Genomic DNA, 18,737 nt, shown 5'->3' on the forward strand with positions numbered 1-18,737 from the left:
GAACATAACATGTCATTTTTCATATCAGACCCCTTATCAGCCATGGTCAAAATCATCCCTCGAGCCTGTCAGCTCTCGGGCTGATATCATGAACTGGGCTGATAAGGGGTCTGATATGAAAAATGCCATGTTATATATAGATTCTACCACTGCATCGAGTGTGATACGATATTTATCCACCCGAGACAGTTAAATTTTCAAATTTAAAACGCGAGGCTCGCCGAGCGTTTTAAATATTTAAAATTTAACTGTCGAGAGTGGATAAATATCGTATTACACGAGATTTGGTGGTGGAATCTGTTTCTCTAATGATTTTCAAACAATATGCATGCGAACTTATTCCTTCTTTTTGAATGATCTGCAAAAAGATGTGTTCTTTCTATGTGACGTCATCAGGCATGGTCGCCTTTTTTCATGCCGTCACTATAGGAAATTCAGAGGAAAGCAAGAAAATTCGACGTCATAATCGGATTTTAACCAATGAAGAACTGAGATCAAACGAACCACATGTTGGTTAAATTTTTTTATACAATGGGTGCAGAAAGGGATGAATTGACGAAGAATTAGAGAAATATAGATTCTACCACTGTATCGAGTGTGATACGATATTTATCCACTCGAGACAGTTAAATTTTCAAATTTAAACCGCGAGGCTCGCCGAGCATTTTAAATGTTTAAAATTTAACTGTCGAGAGTGGATAAATATTGTATTACACGAGATTTGGTGGTGGAATCTGTTTCTCTAATGATTTTCAAACGATATGCAGGCAAACTTATTCCTTCTTTTTGAATGATCTGCAAAAAGATGTGTTCTTTCTATGTGACATCATCAGGCATGGTCGCCTTTTTTCATGCCGTCACAATAGGAAATTCAGAGGAAAGCAAGAAAATTCGACGTCATAATCGGATTTTATCCAATGAAGAACTGAGATCAAACGAACCACACGTTGATTAAATTTTTTTTATACAATGGGTGCAGAAAGGGATAAATTGACGAAGAATTAGAGAAAATCTATATATCTCACACCTTTTTTTAAAAAAACGATATTTATTCATTGTTTAATATTTTCATTTTCCATTTGAGTTATATGTTCATCAAAAATGTCATCGTCCAATATATCAAAAATGTCATCGTCCAAAATATCAAAAATGTCATTGTCCAAAATATCAAAAATGTCATTGTCCAATATATCAAAAATGTCATTGTCCAATATATCAAAAATGTCATTGTCCAATATATCAAAAATGTCATCGTCCAATATATCAAAAAAGTTTGTCACCTGAGACACTAAGGTCACTGACAGAGAATGCACTGGGTACATTTGAACCCTCCCTATGTGTCACCTGATACACCAAGGCCACCGAAATAGAGTGCAAAGGGTACATTTTCACTGTCCATCCGTGTGTCACCTGAGGCACTAAGGCCACTGAAACAGAATGCAAAGGGTACATTTCACCATCCGTCTTTGTGTCATCTGAGACACTGAGGTCACTAAAACTGAGTGCAAAGGGTACATTAAACCATCCGTCAGAAACAGGCAGGATGCACAGGGAACATTTATGTTTTTCGGTCTGTGCGTCCGTTCATTTGTCCGTCTGTCCCGCTTCAGGTTAAAGTTTTTGGTCAAGGTAGTTTTTGATGAAGTTGAAGTCCAATCAACTTTAAACTTAGTACACATGTCCCTATGATATGATATTTCTAATTTTAATGCCAAATTAGAGTTTTGACCCCAATTTCACAGTCCACTGAACATAGAAAATGATAGTGCAAATGGGGAATCCGTGAAATGGACACATTTTTGTTTCTTTTAAATGCCTGATCTAACATCTCCAGTTTAAATAGTATATGATCTCCAGTGTTTTCATACATCTGAAGTTAGTAACAACCCTCCCAGACATTCCTATCTTTTATCTTAACTTTATGGAAAACAACATGTATAGGAATAACAAATTCAGCATTTTCTTGTAAGCTTTAACCTGCAGATTTTCAAGGAGAATTCATAAAATATCATTTGTTTCACTCTAGGTACCAGGGCAGGTGGTACTTGCAATAATCATTATATTTATATCATTGCCGCTAAGATCAAGCTCCTTACAGTCAACGACTCAACATATGGCTGAAAATTAAAAAAAACATAATATAGTAAATAGTTTCATGTTTATTTATCTAGAAATGGGGCTTTAGAAAATGATGTGTCAGCAAATCTTCAGTTTGTTTAATGGAAAATTGATTATATTACATTCTTTATTATTTATAATGTAAATATATTTAACCAATAGAAATATCTAATTGGATAGTAATAGTTTTTCATTACATGCCATTGAACTAATTGTATGATCGATGGAACATTTACATAAAAATAAAGCATCATGGAGATTGTGGTTCCAGACTATCTCAATATAGGAAATGGAAAATAGTAGAACTGTCTCAAATTCAAATAAAATGTTGATACATTTATGTAATGGTTTGGAGGGACATTTTGCCTCACACTGTTTATTCTCACCACCTCACCACCTCAACAAGGAGTAAGAACTGTTATTGTTATACAATTATGTTATACCCTGTTGTTTTTAAATTGGTAGTTTAATTTATCAAAATATGGTCATTTTCACCTTTAATTGATTAGATCTAGTTATCAATAAACTTTTTATGCAGTTTTTGTGCATATTGTCATGGTCACCTTGATTTTCTCTGATCTTCCATGTACTTATTAACAATTTGATGGGCATGTTTTGAACTATCCCTAAAGTTCATCTAGCCACATATTTATAATTAGCCTTAAAAAATTGTCTTTGATCACATTACCTGGAGCATTCTAGTGCATTGGGCCATTTGTCATCTGTAATTGGCAATTAAAACCACTTCTCTTTATTATCTTGAGCCTGTATCATTTAAGATAAGAACTTAAAAGTACACCTTGACTGTTAAGGCTAATAAGTGCATTTGGGAATCAGATTTCTGCATATGAATTGATCATTTGTAAAAAGTACAGCGTGTGTGTGTGTATCATAGTTCAAAACTAGTCTAAGGTTATTTAGCATTCCCAAAATGCATTATTTCACCATTATAAAAATGCGCATTACTGTAAAACATAATTAAAAAAAATGGAAGCCTTATTGCTACTGGTTATTTTCATTTTAATTCAAAGTTGAATGCCTTTTGCAATGTTACATAATTTTCCTTGAGATGCTATGGGAAATGTTCTATGGATTCGTCATTATTGATGGGATAATAATTGTCATGGATTTCATGGCTAAACCACAGATTAAAGTGTTCAATAAAGTACAAATTTTCTATAGGTTTGTAAAACCACAAAATAAAATATTCACAAAAATACACTTTTTCCTTAATTAATAAAAATTGGGACCCAAGAAAAAATGTAAGAACCTACAGTATGTGAACTATTTTTTACTGGAAATGCTGTACAAATTAATGAAGAAGAACCTCTATATATACAATATAAAGTAGATTTTATTATTTTACGAAATTATGGATTTTGATATCCAACAATGGAGCTATTTTCTATTGAGTTGTATTGCTGCAAATTGGAAACCATAACCTAAAAAATGCTTAAATTGAAGATATTTCCCTAAGTGACTAACATTGAAGTATTGTGCATTCTTGTTAAATAGTAAAACATTAGGAGCCTCTCTAAAGTTAAGTACCTTATTGTATTTATGTTTTGTATAGTTTGGAGAAGCTTGTCAGCCCTGAAGTCGAGGGAAACAATGCAAATTTTCTTTGCAGTTTCCTAGTTTGATAATTCTATATAAATACACTTTGGTTTTTGTCTCTTTCCATGTGTTTCTTTTTATCAAAGCTGACATGAATTTTTGTTGATATTTTTTTGTAAGACATTTTATGATTAAAGAGACCAGCTTTAATTTTTAAAGAAAATTTGTAACAGTTATGTGAATATAAAATGATATTCCTGTAGAAAAAGACATTAATAAGTCCAAAAGATAATAAAGGCTTAATTTGTTAGCTATGAAGCTATCAGAAATAACCAAGGATGTAACTACTGTATGCTCAGACTGTATGTAACATAAACAGTTATATAGATCATTAATAGACAACAGTCATATAGATCGTAAATAGACGTCACATTGCTGATGACTTATGTAACGTAATGTTTTATTAATAGGTTTGTATTTACTAAAGTATAAGATAACATAAGACCTTTAGCTACAGGAGATACAGATAAGACCATATTGTTACTGTAGATACAAGAAATGGAAAAGATGCTGACTTCAGGTTTATAAGTGAAAATCGATCTTCAAGTTATTAGTTTGCTAAATATAGACATAAAGCAGATTGTCAAGTGGATCAAGAATAGTTGAATTTGTTATGCAGAATGATAATTTTTGTTTGTTAAGACTAAGTTTGGTTAAAACCAAATTGCTTTTAATATTGTTGTAGATTAATAATCCTCTGTCTTTTCCTGAATTGAATCATTTTATTATACAACCGCTAAAATTGTGCGGCCGTATAATGGTATGATGTTGTCGTCATAAGACATTTTGTTTCTAGACAATAACTTGAATAAGTGTATGAATCTCTATGAAATTGTACCATAGGTTCCATACCACAACAGGAAGATTGGGATTGATTTTGGGGGTTATAGACCTAACTATTTAGGAATTAGGGGCCAAAAACAAGCATTTTTCTTGTTTCAGGATAATAACTTGTGTATAATTGTATGGATCTATATGACATGTATGAAATTGTACCACAAGGTTCCATACCTCAAAAGGAAGGTTGAGATTGATTAGGGGGTTATGGCCCAAACCATTTAGAAATTAGTAGCCAAAAAGGGGCCAAAAATCAAGGATTTTCTTGTTTCCGGACAATAACTTGAGTATAAGTCTATGGATCTCTTTTTGAAATTGTACCACAAGGTTCCATATCAAAACAGGAAGGTTGGGATTTGATATTGGGTTTTTGGCCCTAACTCACTCACTCACTCAGTTTAGGAAAAAGGTGCCAAATGTAATACTTTTCTAATGCTTTGAATAAATTGCTTATTTCTTGACCACTTTTAATGGGGTTTAATTGAAAGCGTTGAATTCTTAATATGCTGAATCTCACAGTGTGTTTTGGATTAAGGCCATGTTTTTAAATTGGTTCACATTGAGGTCCAAAGGATAAAAAATTATACTTTGTTTGATTTCATCAAAAATTGAATCATTGGGGTTCTTTGATATGCCGAATCTAAACATGAGTTTTTTTTTATATTTGTGTCCTGTTTTCAAATTGGTCCACATAAGGTCCAAAGGGTCCAAAATTAAACTTTGTTTGATTTCAACAAAAAATGAATTCTTAGGGTTCTTTAATGTTGAATCTAAACATGCATTTAGATTTTTGATTTTGGGCCCAGTTTTTAAGTTAATCGGTGTCCAAAATTAAACTTTTGTTTGATTTCAACAAAAGTTGACTATATGGGGTTCTTTGATATGCTGAATCTAACCGTGTATTTAGATTTTAGATTTTGTGCCCTGTTATCAAATTTGTCCACATTGAGGTCCAAAGGGTCCAAAATTAAACTTTTTGATTTCATCAAAAATTGAATTCTTGGGGTTCTTTGATAAGCTGAATCTTACCATGTATTTAGATTTTGGATATTGGATCAATAGGTAAATGTCCAATTTCTAATTTTTAGCTCACCTGACCTGAAAGGTCAAGTGAGCTTTTCTCATCACTTTGCGTCCGTCGTCCGTAAACTTTTACAAAAATCTTCTCCTCTGAAACTACTGGGCCAAATGCACCCAAACTTAAACACAATCATCATTCAAGTATCTAGTTTAAAAAATGTGTCCGATTACCCCGCCAACCAACCAAGATGGCCACCATGGCTAAAAATAGAACATAGGGGTAAAATGTAGATTTTGGCTTATATCTCTGAAACCAAAGCATTTAGAGTAAATCTGACGAAGGGTAAAACTGATTATCAGGTCAAGATCTATCTGCCTTGAAATTTTCAGACAAATCTGACAACCTGTTGTTGGGTTGCTGCCCCTGAATTGTTAATTTTAAGGAAATTTTGCAGTTTTTGGTTATTATCTTGAATATTATTATAGATAGAGATAAACTGTAAACAGCAATAATGTTCTGCAAAGTAAGATCTACAAATAAGTTGTCATGACCAAAATTGTCAGTCGACCCCTTTAGGAGTTATTGCCCTTAATAGTCAATTTTTAACAATTTTTTGTAAATTTTTGTAATCTCTTACAAAAATCTTCTTCTCTGAAACTACTCAGACAAATTTAACCATACTTGGCCATAATCATTATTAGGGTATCTAGTTTAAAAAATTTGTCCGATGACCCCGCCTTCCAACCATCATGGCCGACTTGGTTAAAAATAGAACATAGGGGTAAAATGCAGTTTTTGGTTTATATCTCTGAAACTAAAGCTTTTAGAGCAAATCTGACAGGTGGCAAAAATGTTCATCAGATTTAGATTTATCTGCCCTGAAATTTTCAGACGAATCCGACAACCTGTTGTTGGGTTGCTGCCCCTGAGTTAGTAATTTTACAAAAATTTTGTAGTTTTTTGTTATTATCTTAGATATCATTATAATATCTAATATCTAATACTATTAATTATGATTTTAACCTTATTTTACATGATTTCCAAAGCATCAGTAAATACAGGTGAGCGACACAGGATCTTGAGAGCCTCTAGTTAAGTTCTTAGACCACATTCATTCTGTGTCAGAAACCTATGCTGCATCAAATATTTAATCACAATTCAAATTCAGAGCTGTATCAATCTTGAATATTGTGTCCATACTTGGCCCAACTATTCAGGGTTCAACCTCTGCAGTAGGATCAAGCTGTGCCCTATTTTTGGTTATTTTTATACTTTACTTAATGTTATGAAAACACTTTTCTTCTTCCATAAGATTTCTATTTGCTTATCCACATTCTTTTGTATTTTTAAATTTTGTAGGCTCTTAAATCCCTGGGTTCATGTGATTGATATATATTTAAACATGAATCATACGGGAAACCTTCTTATATTGCTTTAAAAAGAGTTGTTTTAATGTATAATGTATAAAAATATAAAAATTGGTGTTCAGTCTTCTTAAAATTTGAGAACAAATCCATTTGGATCTAGGAGCAACACCTGATTATTCAATGTTTAAATTAACTTTTAAAAAAAAATGAACAGAAAGTGTTTTTGTGAATAATTTCTGAAACTTTAAATAAACTTTTAAAATGATGATATGCTATTATTCATTAAAAGTCTGTATGTGAGAAGATGTATAAAAGTGAATGTTTTTAAGTACATACTTAAGTTTTATTGGTCTGTGGTTTACCAGAGATAGTGATGTTTTCTGTTTATCTGTACACTGGTGAGTAAATCCACCCAGAAATGTGTTATCTATTGATACAGATGGTATTACTACCGATATCTAACACACACCTGGCTGATGTCTGCAATGTGCAATTTACTAGTTAATGAACATGATGAAATAAAGATGCTTTACTTTTCATAACATTTAAGATGCCACTAATAAAAAGTAACTAAAACCTCCAAAACTTCTTGTTTTGGTAGCAAAAACAAGACTTGATGTAAAAATGGCAGGAGCAAAAATGATATCAGTTAGTATCATCTTATCAGTTCAGCTGATGACATCCATCCTTTACTCATTTGATGCTGGTTATCTTAGGTTTTTTTTTTTCCACGGCTATCGACTGAACAAATGTTTGAAGGAGGAACACGTCATATTGGGCTAAACAACTATTGTGATATTTCGGATGAATGATGTTGCTATGCTTGTTACATAAGTGTTACAGAAATAGCAGCTGTATATGTTATTGTACTATTTATCACATTACTGTACAGTACTTAAGATAAGATATAATAACATCTGATATAAGTAGATTATTAACTATACACCTACACCAATACTTCGTTTATCTTCTCTGTAAATATCATCTTCTCTTAGTTATTCATCTGGTTCCCTTACTCATTTTCCAAGTCTTTAAATTCAATCTGTTTGTCAAAAAAAGTCTATCATAACATATTGCCAAAATTTGTCAGCTCACTGTAATAAAAATAATCATCATTTCTTTAACCATTATAATAACAGATCCACAATGATTTCCCGCAGTAAGCTAAATAACTTATTAATTAAAATCGGTAGACCTATAAATTCCTCTATATCAAGAGTAGACACAATGGTTTAGAATTCTATAGAGTAGACCTAATAATTCCTCTATATCAGAGTAGACACAATGGTTTCAAAATTTAAAAGAGTAGACCTAATGGTTTCTAAAATCTATAAAGTACACATTATGATTTCTGATTTTCAAAGACATGTCAGGCATGGTTCCTTTGACCATAACCTTCTTTTCATGGTTCATTGGTCAACATTAAGTTTTTGTGATTATGTCTGTTTCTAAGATACTATAAGCAATAGGTCAACTATAGTTGTTGTATGGAATGATTGTATAGTGTATTTGTCTGTCTGGTAGGGTTCATCTGACCTTGACCTCATTTTCATGGTTCATTGGCCAATATTGAATTTTGTGATTATGTCTGTTTCTAAGATACTAAGTAATAGGTTATAACTATAGTTGGCATATGGAATGATTGTGAGGTGAACATGTCTGCTTGGCAGAGTTCATCTGACCTTTAGCTCATTTACATGGTTCATTGATAATGTTAAGTTTATGTGATATTTGTAGAAAAACTTCATTTTAAAGACTTTCAACTAGTTCAATCATCATCAGTAAAGCAAATGAGACATTTCAGGGTGTACACTCTTGTTTCACTGTTCACATAATGACTTACAACTGCAACAGAAAACATATATGGCCATGCTTTTCAGAAATGCTTGGATCACTCTCGGATCACTAAAGATTATGAATAGATCAGTGTATTGAAGAAGGTTTAAAGTGTACAAGCTTGGAATATAATAGACTCTAAGTACTTTTAAATTACCATATTTCCTTATATTTATATTGTAATTAGTGTTTGTATTTTCATTTGATAAAAAACCTCCAAGCCATAATTAGGAAGACAGGAAAAAGTCAATAATAGAAGCACTTAGAAATTTATGTGGTTCATTAAAATGTCAATAAAGAATTGTTTCTTTGTTTTACTTTACATTGATGGAGTTGAACTGTACTTGAATATGTGTAAGAATTTATAAAAAATAAATCATTGATTAGACAGTATTGTTTACTGAAAAGATTTGCATGTCTATTAGAACAATGTCAGAGTATGACACCATTGTATCTATAGTGTAAACGTGCATATTTTCAGGCTTTCTATTGTATTAGTCAGATCTATACATTCCATATGACATATGTAATACATTGATATCCCAAAGATAATTCTGTTTAAACAATATTTAAAAAACATCTTTTTCAAATCTAGCAGTTAATATGCATTTTACCATATGGAAAATATGCATTGCATTTCCTATTCTCTGCATATTTATACAGTAAACATGATATAAAAACACATGTTAATCATAAATCGTGTTTATGATATAAAACCTTTTAATAAATAATGCATGAATTGATTCAGTTGCATAGTTACTTTCTGATGTTGTATGAAAGCTATGCTATTCTTTGAAATGAAGTATTTACTTTGAATTTTGCAAAAAAGGCTTATCTTGTTGTGCAATAGCAGTTTATCTTTTCATATTGTGATTTGGAGCATAACTCTTGCCTGATGCATTTGCAATTTTCAAAAGAACAGATATGTCTGTGGTATTTGCTCTTCACCAATAGGGATGATAAAGGTTTTGTGGTTATACCTCAGTTCCGATGATAGTCCATTTTTGTGTGTTTCATCTCATTTTTCACACAGCAGTCACGTCATCGCTTCAAAATTCTATGTAGTGTTGGGTAGAACAATGTGTCTACATGAAAATATCAATCAAAGATTTTAATCAGGGTGAGGGGTCAAAATTGATAACTGTAGATATTTTATGTGGAAATCTATAAAAAATCATTCCATTTACTTAATTTCAAGGCAAATGCATAGACAAATATGTAGTGATACAATTTTTTTCAACCTCCACATTGAAACAACTCTCTTAGAACTCACATGAGAAGTCTCATTGATCATCATGGTTTGAACTGTCTGTTTGCTAGTAATATGTAACAACTTAAACAAGTGTACAGATATTTCTAAAAACTTACTTGAGACATAGATTAATGCACATGTTTTCTAGCAATATTCATATGAAAAAAGACAGAGAATCTACATATATTTCAATTGGACTTTTAATATTTGATCTGAATCTGCAAGGACATCCTAAGTTTGTAAGAATTCATTACATGTGTATTAACATCCAGGTTTATGAAGTACTAGTATATGTGTTTATACATTTTGTACATTGAACCTTGAGTAACTGTGGTCATATACTAGTGACAGAAACTTGTCAGGGTAGAAATAATGATACAACTTTCTACACTTACTACAGTATAACCATTATGTGCTAAGGCAGCAATTTATTTTAGGTTTGTGCATCATTTGAAATATCTACATAATTTTCTAACTTATACTGATCAGCATAAATGATAGCTTATCATCAATGATAAGTTATGAGGCAACTACAAACAGTAGGCGAAAAGTACACAAAAACCAATTTATCAACCAACTTTTTCTTGTTTTATAGAACCTGAATGGACGAGTGCCTCAATATAATGGAGAAGATAGATCACCAGTGCCTTATCACTTAGTTAATGATATGAAGACTGCTAACTCTATCAGCCCAACCAACTCCAACAGAAATAGTGCTGCCAGCAGTGATTCAGGGAGAGGTTATAGTACAGGACATACAGAACCTAGGGTAGGCACACATAACAATAAGTACAGGACATACAGAACCTAGGGTAGGCACACATAACAATAAGTACAGGACATACAGAACCTAGGATAGGCACACATAACAATAAGTACAGGACATACAGAACCTAGGGTAGGCACACATTACAATAAGTACAGGACATACAGAACCTAGGGTAGGCACACATAACAATAAGTACAGGACATACAGAACCTAGGGTAGGCACACATAACAATAAGTACAGGACATACAGAACCTAGGGTAGACACACATTACAATAAGTACAGGACATACAGAACCTAGAGTAGGCACACATAACAATAAGTACAGGACATACAGAACCTAGGGTAGGCACACATAACAATAAGTACAGGACATACAGAACCTAGGGTAGACACACATAACAATAAGTACAGGACATACAGAACCTAGAGTAGACACACATAACAATAAGTACAGGACATACAGAACCTAGGGTAGACACACATTACAATAAGTACAGGACATACAGAACCTAGGGTAGGCACACATAACAATAAGTACAGGACATACAGAACCTAGGGTAGGCACACATTACAATAAGTACAGGACATACAGAACCTAGAGTAGGCACACATTACAATAAGTACAGGACATACAGAACCTAGGGTAGGCACACATAACAATAAGTACAGGACATACAGAACCTAGGGTAGACACACATTACAATAAGTACAGGACACACAGAACCTAGGGTAGGCACACATTACAATAAGTACAGGACACAAAGAACCTAGGGTAGGCAGACATAACAATAAGTACAGGACATACAGAACCTAGGGTAGGCACACATAACAATAATGGACACCATTTCACAAAACACAGGCTGCATTTAACTTTTAAACAAATGTATTTTTTCTATCATTTCTTTATTAACTGTATCTCTAGATGAAGCAATTATGAATATTCTCTTGGAACTTTGGGTATATAACTTTGACAGAAATAGTGAATTCAGAGACTAACAACATCATGTACAAACAAGAACACAATAACACAAAAACAAAAAAAACACCGACACCAGAAAAATTGAGTATGTTCAACAAAACAGTATGAGCCTCTCCTACAAAGTGAGGGTAATGGCAGTTGTGCATGGAGGGTAAACATATCCTGATCCTAAAAAGGAGTTAGATTTAATATGGATGGATGCATAACATCTAGGAGAAAATATTGTGTATTTAAGAAGATAAACATGATACTGTGATATAATGATACACTAAGATTTTTAAATGGTAACTAGATACTGTAAATTCAGAAATTATTGTGTGCATTTTTTATTGTGATTTTTCAAGAATGGACAAAAATGCGAGTTTAATTATTGCGACTTTGAAAAAATCTGCATACAGGTCTATGTATCAGTTAACAGAATGCGAGTTCTTATTATTGCGATTCTCCCCCAGTCGCATTATTCGCATTAATAAAAATCTCGCAATAATTTCTAAATTTACAGTAGGTAAGAGTCCACAATGTAGAGTGAGACTGCCAAGGGGATACATGAATAATTGACTTAGGAAGTTCTGACTGAACCTAGTACAGAAGCTGACTATATTATGTGAACAGTCATGAGAGTGTTTCATTATGTGTAGGGTCATGAAAGTGTTTGGAATATAAGTATTCAGTCTACTTCAAGAAAGGGACAAAGCAAATACATGTACTATTAATCAGTTTCTAAACTCACATTTAAAGGGTGATTTGTGACTGTTGCTATATATTTTACGTCAGAACTGCAATGTTGAAATAAAACATGAATGAATGGTAGATATAATGTCATCATTCTGACAGAATTATCAAATCTTTTTTAAAAATATGACTTTAGGAAGTTACAGATATTATTAGCTGACATATTACATCTTGTAAAATCTTCAGAAAATTCTATTTATATCTGATATGAATCATAGATGTCCTACTGTTGTACTATAGTAAGAAGGGGGCACCTGTTCTCATTCACAAGGTTGTGTTTGATGACTGTTTTATTATTACTATGTTATCATTCTATTACATTAATCCATAAAACACATCTTTGAACATGTCTATAATTCAATAATCAACAGTCTGACTTGGCAGTGCATGTTATTGTAAATCTTTGGAAACACTGAAAATTAACTCTGAAGGACACTTTTATATATATCGGTCAGTTTTAGCTGGTAAGTGTTTTATTTTCTTTGAAAATTGGAAATGAAAAATATCATTTTTGATGAGTTATGTGGTTTATCTATTACACTATCTTGTTTAGAATAGGGAAGATTGTACTGCAATTAATTGTGTAAGAAATTGGTTAATGTATTCACAAGTGGCTGTAAATGTTGTGAAGTTCAGAAAGTAAGCTAATTACGGTGTATTTACAGTGCTTTCTCTGTCTACTCTTAAATTAAATTTCTTTCAGTAAAGTTGTGTTTTACTTGTAATTTTCTAAATCCATGAATCTCTGATGAATCTGGTAATTGCAGCGCGATGAAAAAAGATCAAAGTGGTATATTATTCCATTAGTTGATCCTGCTAAGGGCAAAGTTTTTAAAATGATTATACAGAATAATTTAACGCATCAACAGTAAGAGCAATTGAAAAAAGAAAACAAGAACAAAAAACAAGTGCTTACTCCAAATGCATCAGCATTTAAATAATAACAATAATAAGATGTTTTTAGATAAAGAATAATGATAATAACACCTTGGTATCATGTACATCAGTCAAGTATCTATTTAATAGAGGAAACTAGAAATGTATTCACTATGGTCAAAGTGCACAAGTTAAAGATTGCACATTTTAAATAGAAGGAAATGTGGATTATGCATCAGTAAGACAGCAACCCAGCAACAAAAATTAGCAGCAGAGGTCAAAACATGAACTTACAATGGACAAGAAGTTTCTATACAATATGTCAAATTCTAAATGGCTCCTATTCTAAAAATGTTGTGCTTAGATTTAACATAGACTATCATAAATCTGCCATTATCATCAAAAACTTATATCCTTAAGAAACAAAAACACTGAGAAGATATAATTAAGACAACAACTGATTAGTTTCTTTTGTTATATCAATCTTGCAAGTTACTTGCATCTGTATTGAATCTTATTGAAAATTTACGTCTTTAGACTAAGGGCAATTTCCATCTTTAGACTGAGGGCAATATATATATTTAGATTGAGGGCAATTTACTTCTTTAAACTGAGGGCAATTTACATCTAGACTGAGGGCGATTTACATCTCTAGACCAAAGTCATTTTAATTCTTTAAAGTGAGGGCAATTTACATCTCTAGACTGACTGCAATTTACATCTAGACTGAGGGCAATTTACACTCTTAGACAAAGGGCATTTTACTTCTTTAAAGTGAGGGCACTTTACATCTTTAGACTGAGGGAAATTTACATTCCTAGGCTAAGTGCAATTTACTTTCTCTAAATTGAGAGCAATTTACATTTATAGTCTAAGGGCATTTTACTTCTTTAAACTGAGGGCAATTCACATCTTGGGACTAAGAGTTTACTTCTTTTAACTGAAGGCAATTTACATCTTTAGATTCATCTCTAGACATAGGGCATTTTACTTCTTTAGACTAAAGGAAATGTACTTCTCTAGACTAAGGTCTTAATAACCATATGGTTTGGAATATAAAAATAAGAACATGTGGTATGATTTCAAATGAGACAAAATAATGAACAAAAAACAAATATGATATACAGCAACAAATGACCACCACTGAGTTACAGGCTCCTGACTTGGGACAGGCACATGCAGAATGTGGCGAGGTTAAACTAGTTTGAAGGCGCGCCAACCCTCCCCCTAACCTGGGACAGTGGTGTAACAGTACAAAAAAAGAAACAAACTATAAAAATCAGTTGAAAAGGAAGTCCACATGACATAATATTTTAGGATTTACCATACCTTTTATTCATTTACATGTCTAGTTTCCATAAATTGAAACTGTTCTTATACCTGACCCTGTCTTACATCTAGTTGTTTTTTACATTTTTTTCAGTCTCCACATAATTATGTAAATGTACAGATTGTAAACCAACACCGTTTATCTGGTCAGAGTTATGAGTCTGGAGTATCTTCAAGACAGAGTTATCACAGTAATTCTAGTTCTAGTGTAGGAAGTCTTGACAGGCTAGAGGAATCAGGGCCTATTTCTAACATAAATGTAGCAGAACTTTTTCATTCGGGCATGCAGGTATGTTGATTTTGTCTTTTATATTTACATTTTAGTTCTTCAAGGAAGGAAAGTGTTGCTGTTTCTCATCTTGAAACTGTTTTAATTTTGACTTGTTTAGATATGAAAGCTATATTAAGAAATCTTTAAAAAAAATATGTTCTGAGAATATCTGATATTTTAGTCTCAAAGAATGACATATTAAATTTAAATGATTTGAAGGTCAAATGACCTTGTTAGATAAAAAAAAAAGAAGGATTTGTTTGTGAAGCAGACACAAGAAAATTACAGAAATGCAGACTGCTGGTGTTGATTTAATTCAAACCATAGAACTGTGTGGTCAGATTGTAATGATTGAGTTCAAAGAAAACATGTGTATTGTGTAATTGTTTTGATGTTTAGAACAGATACAACTAGATAATCTTACCTGCCCACACATGCATTATCTCACAAAGTGTCAAGGTTTTTTTCTTTTTTTTTGTTTGTTTTATGTTCATCAAACATTAAAAAAAGTTAGAAAAAAATTGGCAAAGATTGTGTTATTGTTCTAAGATCTGACAGGAATGCTGCTGTATAAAAATTTGGCCAAGCTGACATAGAAAGTCAAAACATTGTTTTAATGAGAATGTGCTTAACAGCAAGTATAATTGATGTGGGAAATCATTAACAAAATCAACAATGGCCACTTCACAATACAAATGTATCAAGTTTTCAGCAATGTTTTCCCTTTATGTTCAGTGACCATGTCTTGACTTCCAAGTCAGCATCTTCTATGGAGCAGATGGTTATTTATAGTTGTTAACATCCTCGTCCTTTGGTCTCTGGTGAAAAGTTGTCTCATTAAATATCATTATCCATCGCCTTTTGTTTATATTGTATATATATATGTTGCTTTTTATATGGGAATCATTTTGATGTGTTGCCTGAGTAATCCTCAGCCAAACATGGAGCTGGTACTGCTTTGAAACAATTTCAGTTATTCAATCTATATTAATACAAAGATGTCACATGGATTATGTTTTTCAGGAACATGAGATTATATATTTTTGAATCTGTATGGGATACTATTTTTGTCATGCCTGCAAAGGATATTGAAGTTATTCAAACATAAAGACACTAATCTGGGTTGCATAATGTGTAATATTTCAGAAGGTAGAAGAGCTGGACAGCCCAATTTGTGTTTTTATGTCAATTATTTTTCAGTATGAGTTATAGGCCAACTATATTTGGTTTAAGGAATAGTTGCTAGGTGCACATGTTTATCAGACCTTGAACTCATTTTATAGTTAAGTGATCAAAGTTAAGTTTCCTGATTAAAGGTCAACTATATATATTCTATAAAATGTTTGTTAGCTGTATATATCCATTTGACAGCAGTTGTCTGACCTTGAACTCTTTTCATGGTTCAATGATCAACTTAAAGTACAGTTTTTGATCAGTTTATTTGTGACTAAGAGCTATAGGTCGATAGAATTGGTTTTTGGTATTATGTCCTTCTGACCGGGAAGACCTGATTTTTACCTCTTTTCAATGGTTAATTTTAAGATTATTTGGTCTAAAGAATATTTACAAGGTTAAGATGTTGTCTGTCAGGAGTAACTGAGCCTTAACAGTCACCTGGCCTCTTTTCATGGTTCATTGATCAACATTAAGTTTTAAGGTCAATAATCTAATAAGTGTATAGAATCATTTTATGGTTACAAGATTCATCTGACCTTGACCTCAATTTCATGGTTCATTGATCAGTGATACCTTTTTTATATTACACGTTGCAATTTGCAAGACCTGTATCTTAAAGACTATCCACTAATATAAAGTTATGATTAGTTAAGTACGTGAGACATTTCAGCGTAACTGTTAATTAGGATCTGTTAAGTAGGTGAGACATATCAGCCTGTCCTGGATTTCATTGGGAAAGTGAAAGGCACATGATACCTTTATGATGGCCACGATTGATTACAAAACCGTTGACTTAAGGTTTAATGAAAATCACTAATTTGTGCTAACCATTGAAATTTGTACCCATTTAATTTACTCAATTGAAAGTATTGTGAAGCATTTATTTTGCTACTTTTCTGTAATTGTAATTTCTGTTTTACATTTTCAGGACCATGAGATATTGAAGACCTGGTTAAGGGACCTCAGATATGAGGAATATTTTGGTCTGTTTATCAATGCTGGATATGATATGAGGACAATTTCTAGGATGACCCCAGAGGTAAGGTCAAGAAAATAGTTTGTTATAGTCCTACAGATCACTTACAGTACATCATGACTTTCTCAATTGTTAGTCATACAATAAATTCTTGCAAAGATCTCAGTTACACATATTTTACCATTATTAATAACACCATGGTCATGTAGGCTTTAAACGTGTATCATTCTAGTTGATGAGAGTTACTTGTTGTTATTGACTATATAGTTATTCACAAGAGTGTTCAGAAAAAAAGACTAGATACAACTTATGACAAGTTTTTCCATAAGAAAATGGTACAAATTTCAACAAGTTTTTCCTTAAGAAAGAGGTACAAATTTCAACAAGTTTTTCCTTAAGGAAATGGTACAAATTTCAACAAGTTTTTCCTTAAACAAATGGTACAAATTTCAACAAGTTTTTCCTTAAACAAATGGTACAAATTTCAACAAGTTTTTCCTTAAGAAAGTGGTACAAATTTCAACAAGTTTTTCCTTAAGAAAATGGTGCAAATTTCAGCAAGTTATAGGTTACCAGTAGACAGGAATCCACATTGACATCCTGTTCCTGTATCAATGAGACCAGACCCCCTCTTCACTAGTACTAATCAAAAATTGCAGGATCAGTCTGGTCATCTTTAAGAAGTCTGTTCTAGTAGTATGCCTTAATATATAAAGAACCAATCTATAGAATAAGTTAGGTATTTGATGGAAAGATGATAAGTATTCCTTTTAAATGTCAAATCTTTGAACTGATACTTCTGATCATCCCTTTTCAAATAAATTGTACATGTTGGATTTTCTTCTTTTTTTCATAAATTATTTTGAAAGAGTCAGACTTTGTAATTTTTATTGGGATTTTATTTGCTACACATAACTGCTACAGCTCAAATTAAAATGTAGAAATATTTGTTTGGATGTTTCTGTCAGCAACTGTTTGAGATTTGATGATAAAGTGAGCAGTTAAAGAGCTAGAATATATCTTTTAGTATGTTTTTTGTTATTTATTTGTTTCTGATCTTTTTGAAGTTCAGAAAGGTACAGAAATACTTATATATAGCAGTTGCTACTTATTTGCAGAAATACTGTTGAATTACATTCAGGTTTTTACTCTTTCTATGTATCTCTAGTGTACATAATTTTGAAAAATTAGCAATTTAGGATATCACATTTCCTATAAATTTATCACATATATAATATGTCATTTGTTAGTTTTGAATCATAAATTCTTTAACAATTGAAATAAAAAAATGCATGATTATATCTAGAAGATGAGCACAGTGACCTATATTTTTTTCAAATTAGACATTCATATAATTTTTTATGCTAAACTGTCATTAGTGGCGTACAATATTTGAATAAAGCCTTATATTATAGAGAAGGTAGAAACACCTGGATACTTCATATCTTTTAAATAGATGCCCTCCGTTTGGCATATATACATTGTCTTTGACCTCATTTTCATGGTTCAGCAACTGCTTAAAAAACTATATAGTATTTTTATTATGTGATTTTCTCACTCATGAGTAAAAAAATAACTA

At 32.1% G+C, this 18,737-nt stretch overlaps 1 protein-coding gene and 1 long non-coding RNA gene across 8 annotated transcripts in view; one reads left to right on the forward strand and one right to left on the reverse strand.

Moving 5' to 3' along the window:
* Positions 1 to 18,737, forward strand: part of LOC127708269 (caskin-2-like) — an 87,578-nt gene that overhangs the window by 54,152 nt on the left and 14,689 nt on the right. For all 4 annotated transcript variants that reach the window (XM_052213110.1, XM_052213111.1, XM_052213112.1 and 1 more), the window contains 3 exons: positions 10,644 to 10,817; positions 14,830 to 15,024; positions 17,111 to 17,221. In XM_052213110.1, the coding sequence (XP_052069070.1) occupies positions 10,644 to 10,817; positions 14,830 to 15,024; positions 17,111 to 17,221 (480 nt within the window). The remainder of the gene's footprint in view (positions 1 to 10,643; positions 10,818 to 14,829; positions 15,025 to 17,110; positions 17,222 to 18,737) is intronic.
* On the reverse strand, positions 10,828 to 11,650 carry LOC127708276 (uncharacterized). 4 transcript variants are annotated; one of them, XR_007985226.1, is made up of 5 exons: positions 11,587 to 11,641; positions 11,458 to 11,500; positions 11,329 to 11,414; positions 10,985 to 11,070; positions 10,828 to 10,898 (listed from the first exon to the last, which is right to left on the reverse strand). It is a non-coding gene; the product is annotated as an uncharacterized LOC127708276 (long non-coding RNA). The 4 variants fall into 4 exon arrangements; XR_007985227.1 differs by lacking the exon at positions 11,587 to 11,641 and adding an exon at positions 11,544 to 11,577; XR_007985228.1 differs by lacking the exons at positions 10,828 to 10,898; positions 10,985 to 11,070 and adding exons at positions 11,071 to 11,113; positions 11,157 to 11,199.

The sequence above is a fragment of the Mytilus californianus genome, unplaced genomic scaffold (genome assembly GCF_021869535.1).
Source record: "Mytilus californianus isolate M0D057914Y unplaced genomic scaffold, xbMytCali1.0.p SCAF_7, whole genome shotgun sequence".
Classification (NCBI taxonomy): Eukaryota; Metazoa; Mollusca; class Bivalvia; order Mytilida; family Mytilidae; genus Mytilus; species Mytilus californianus.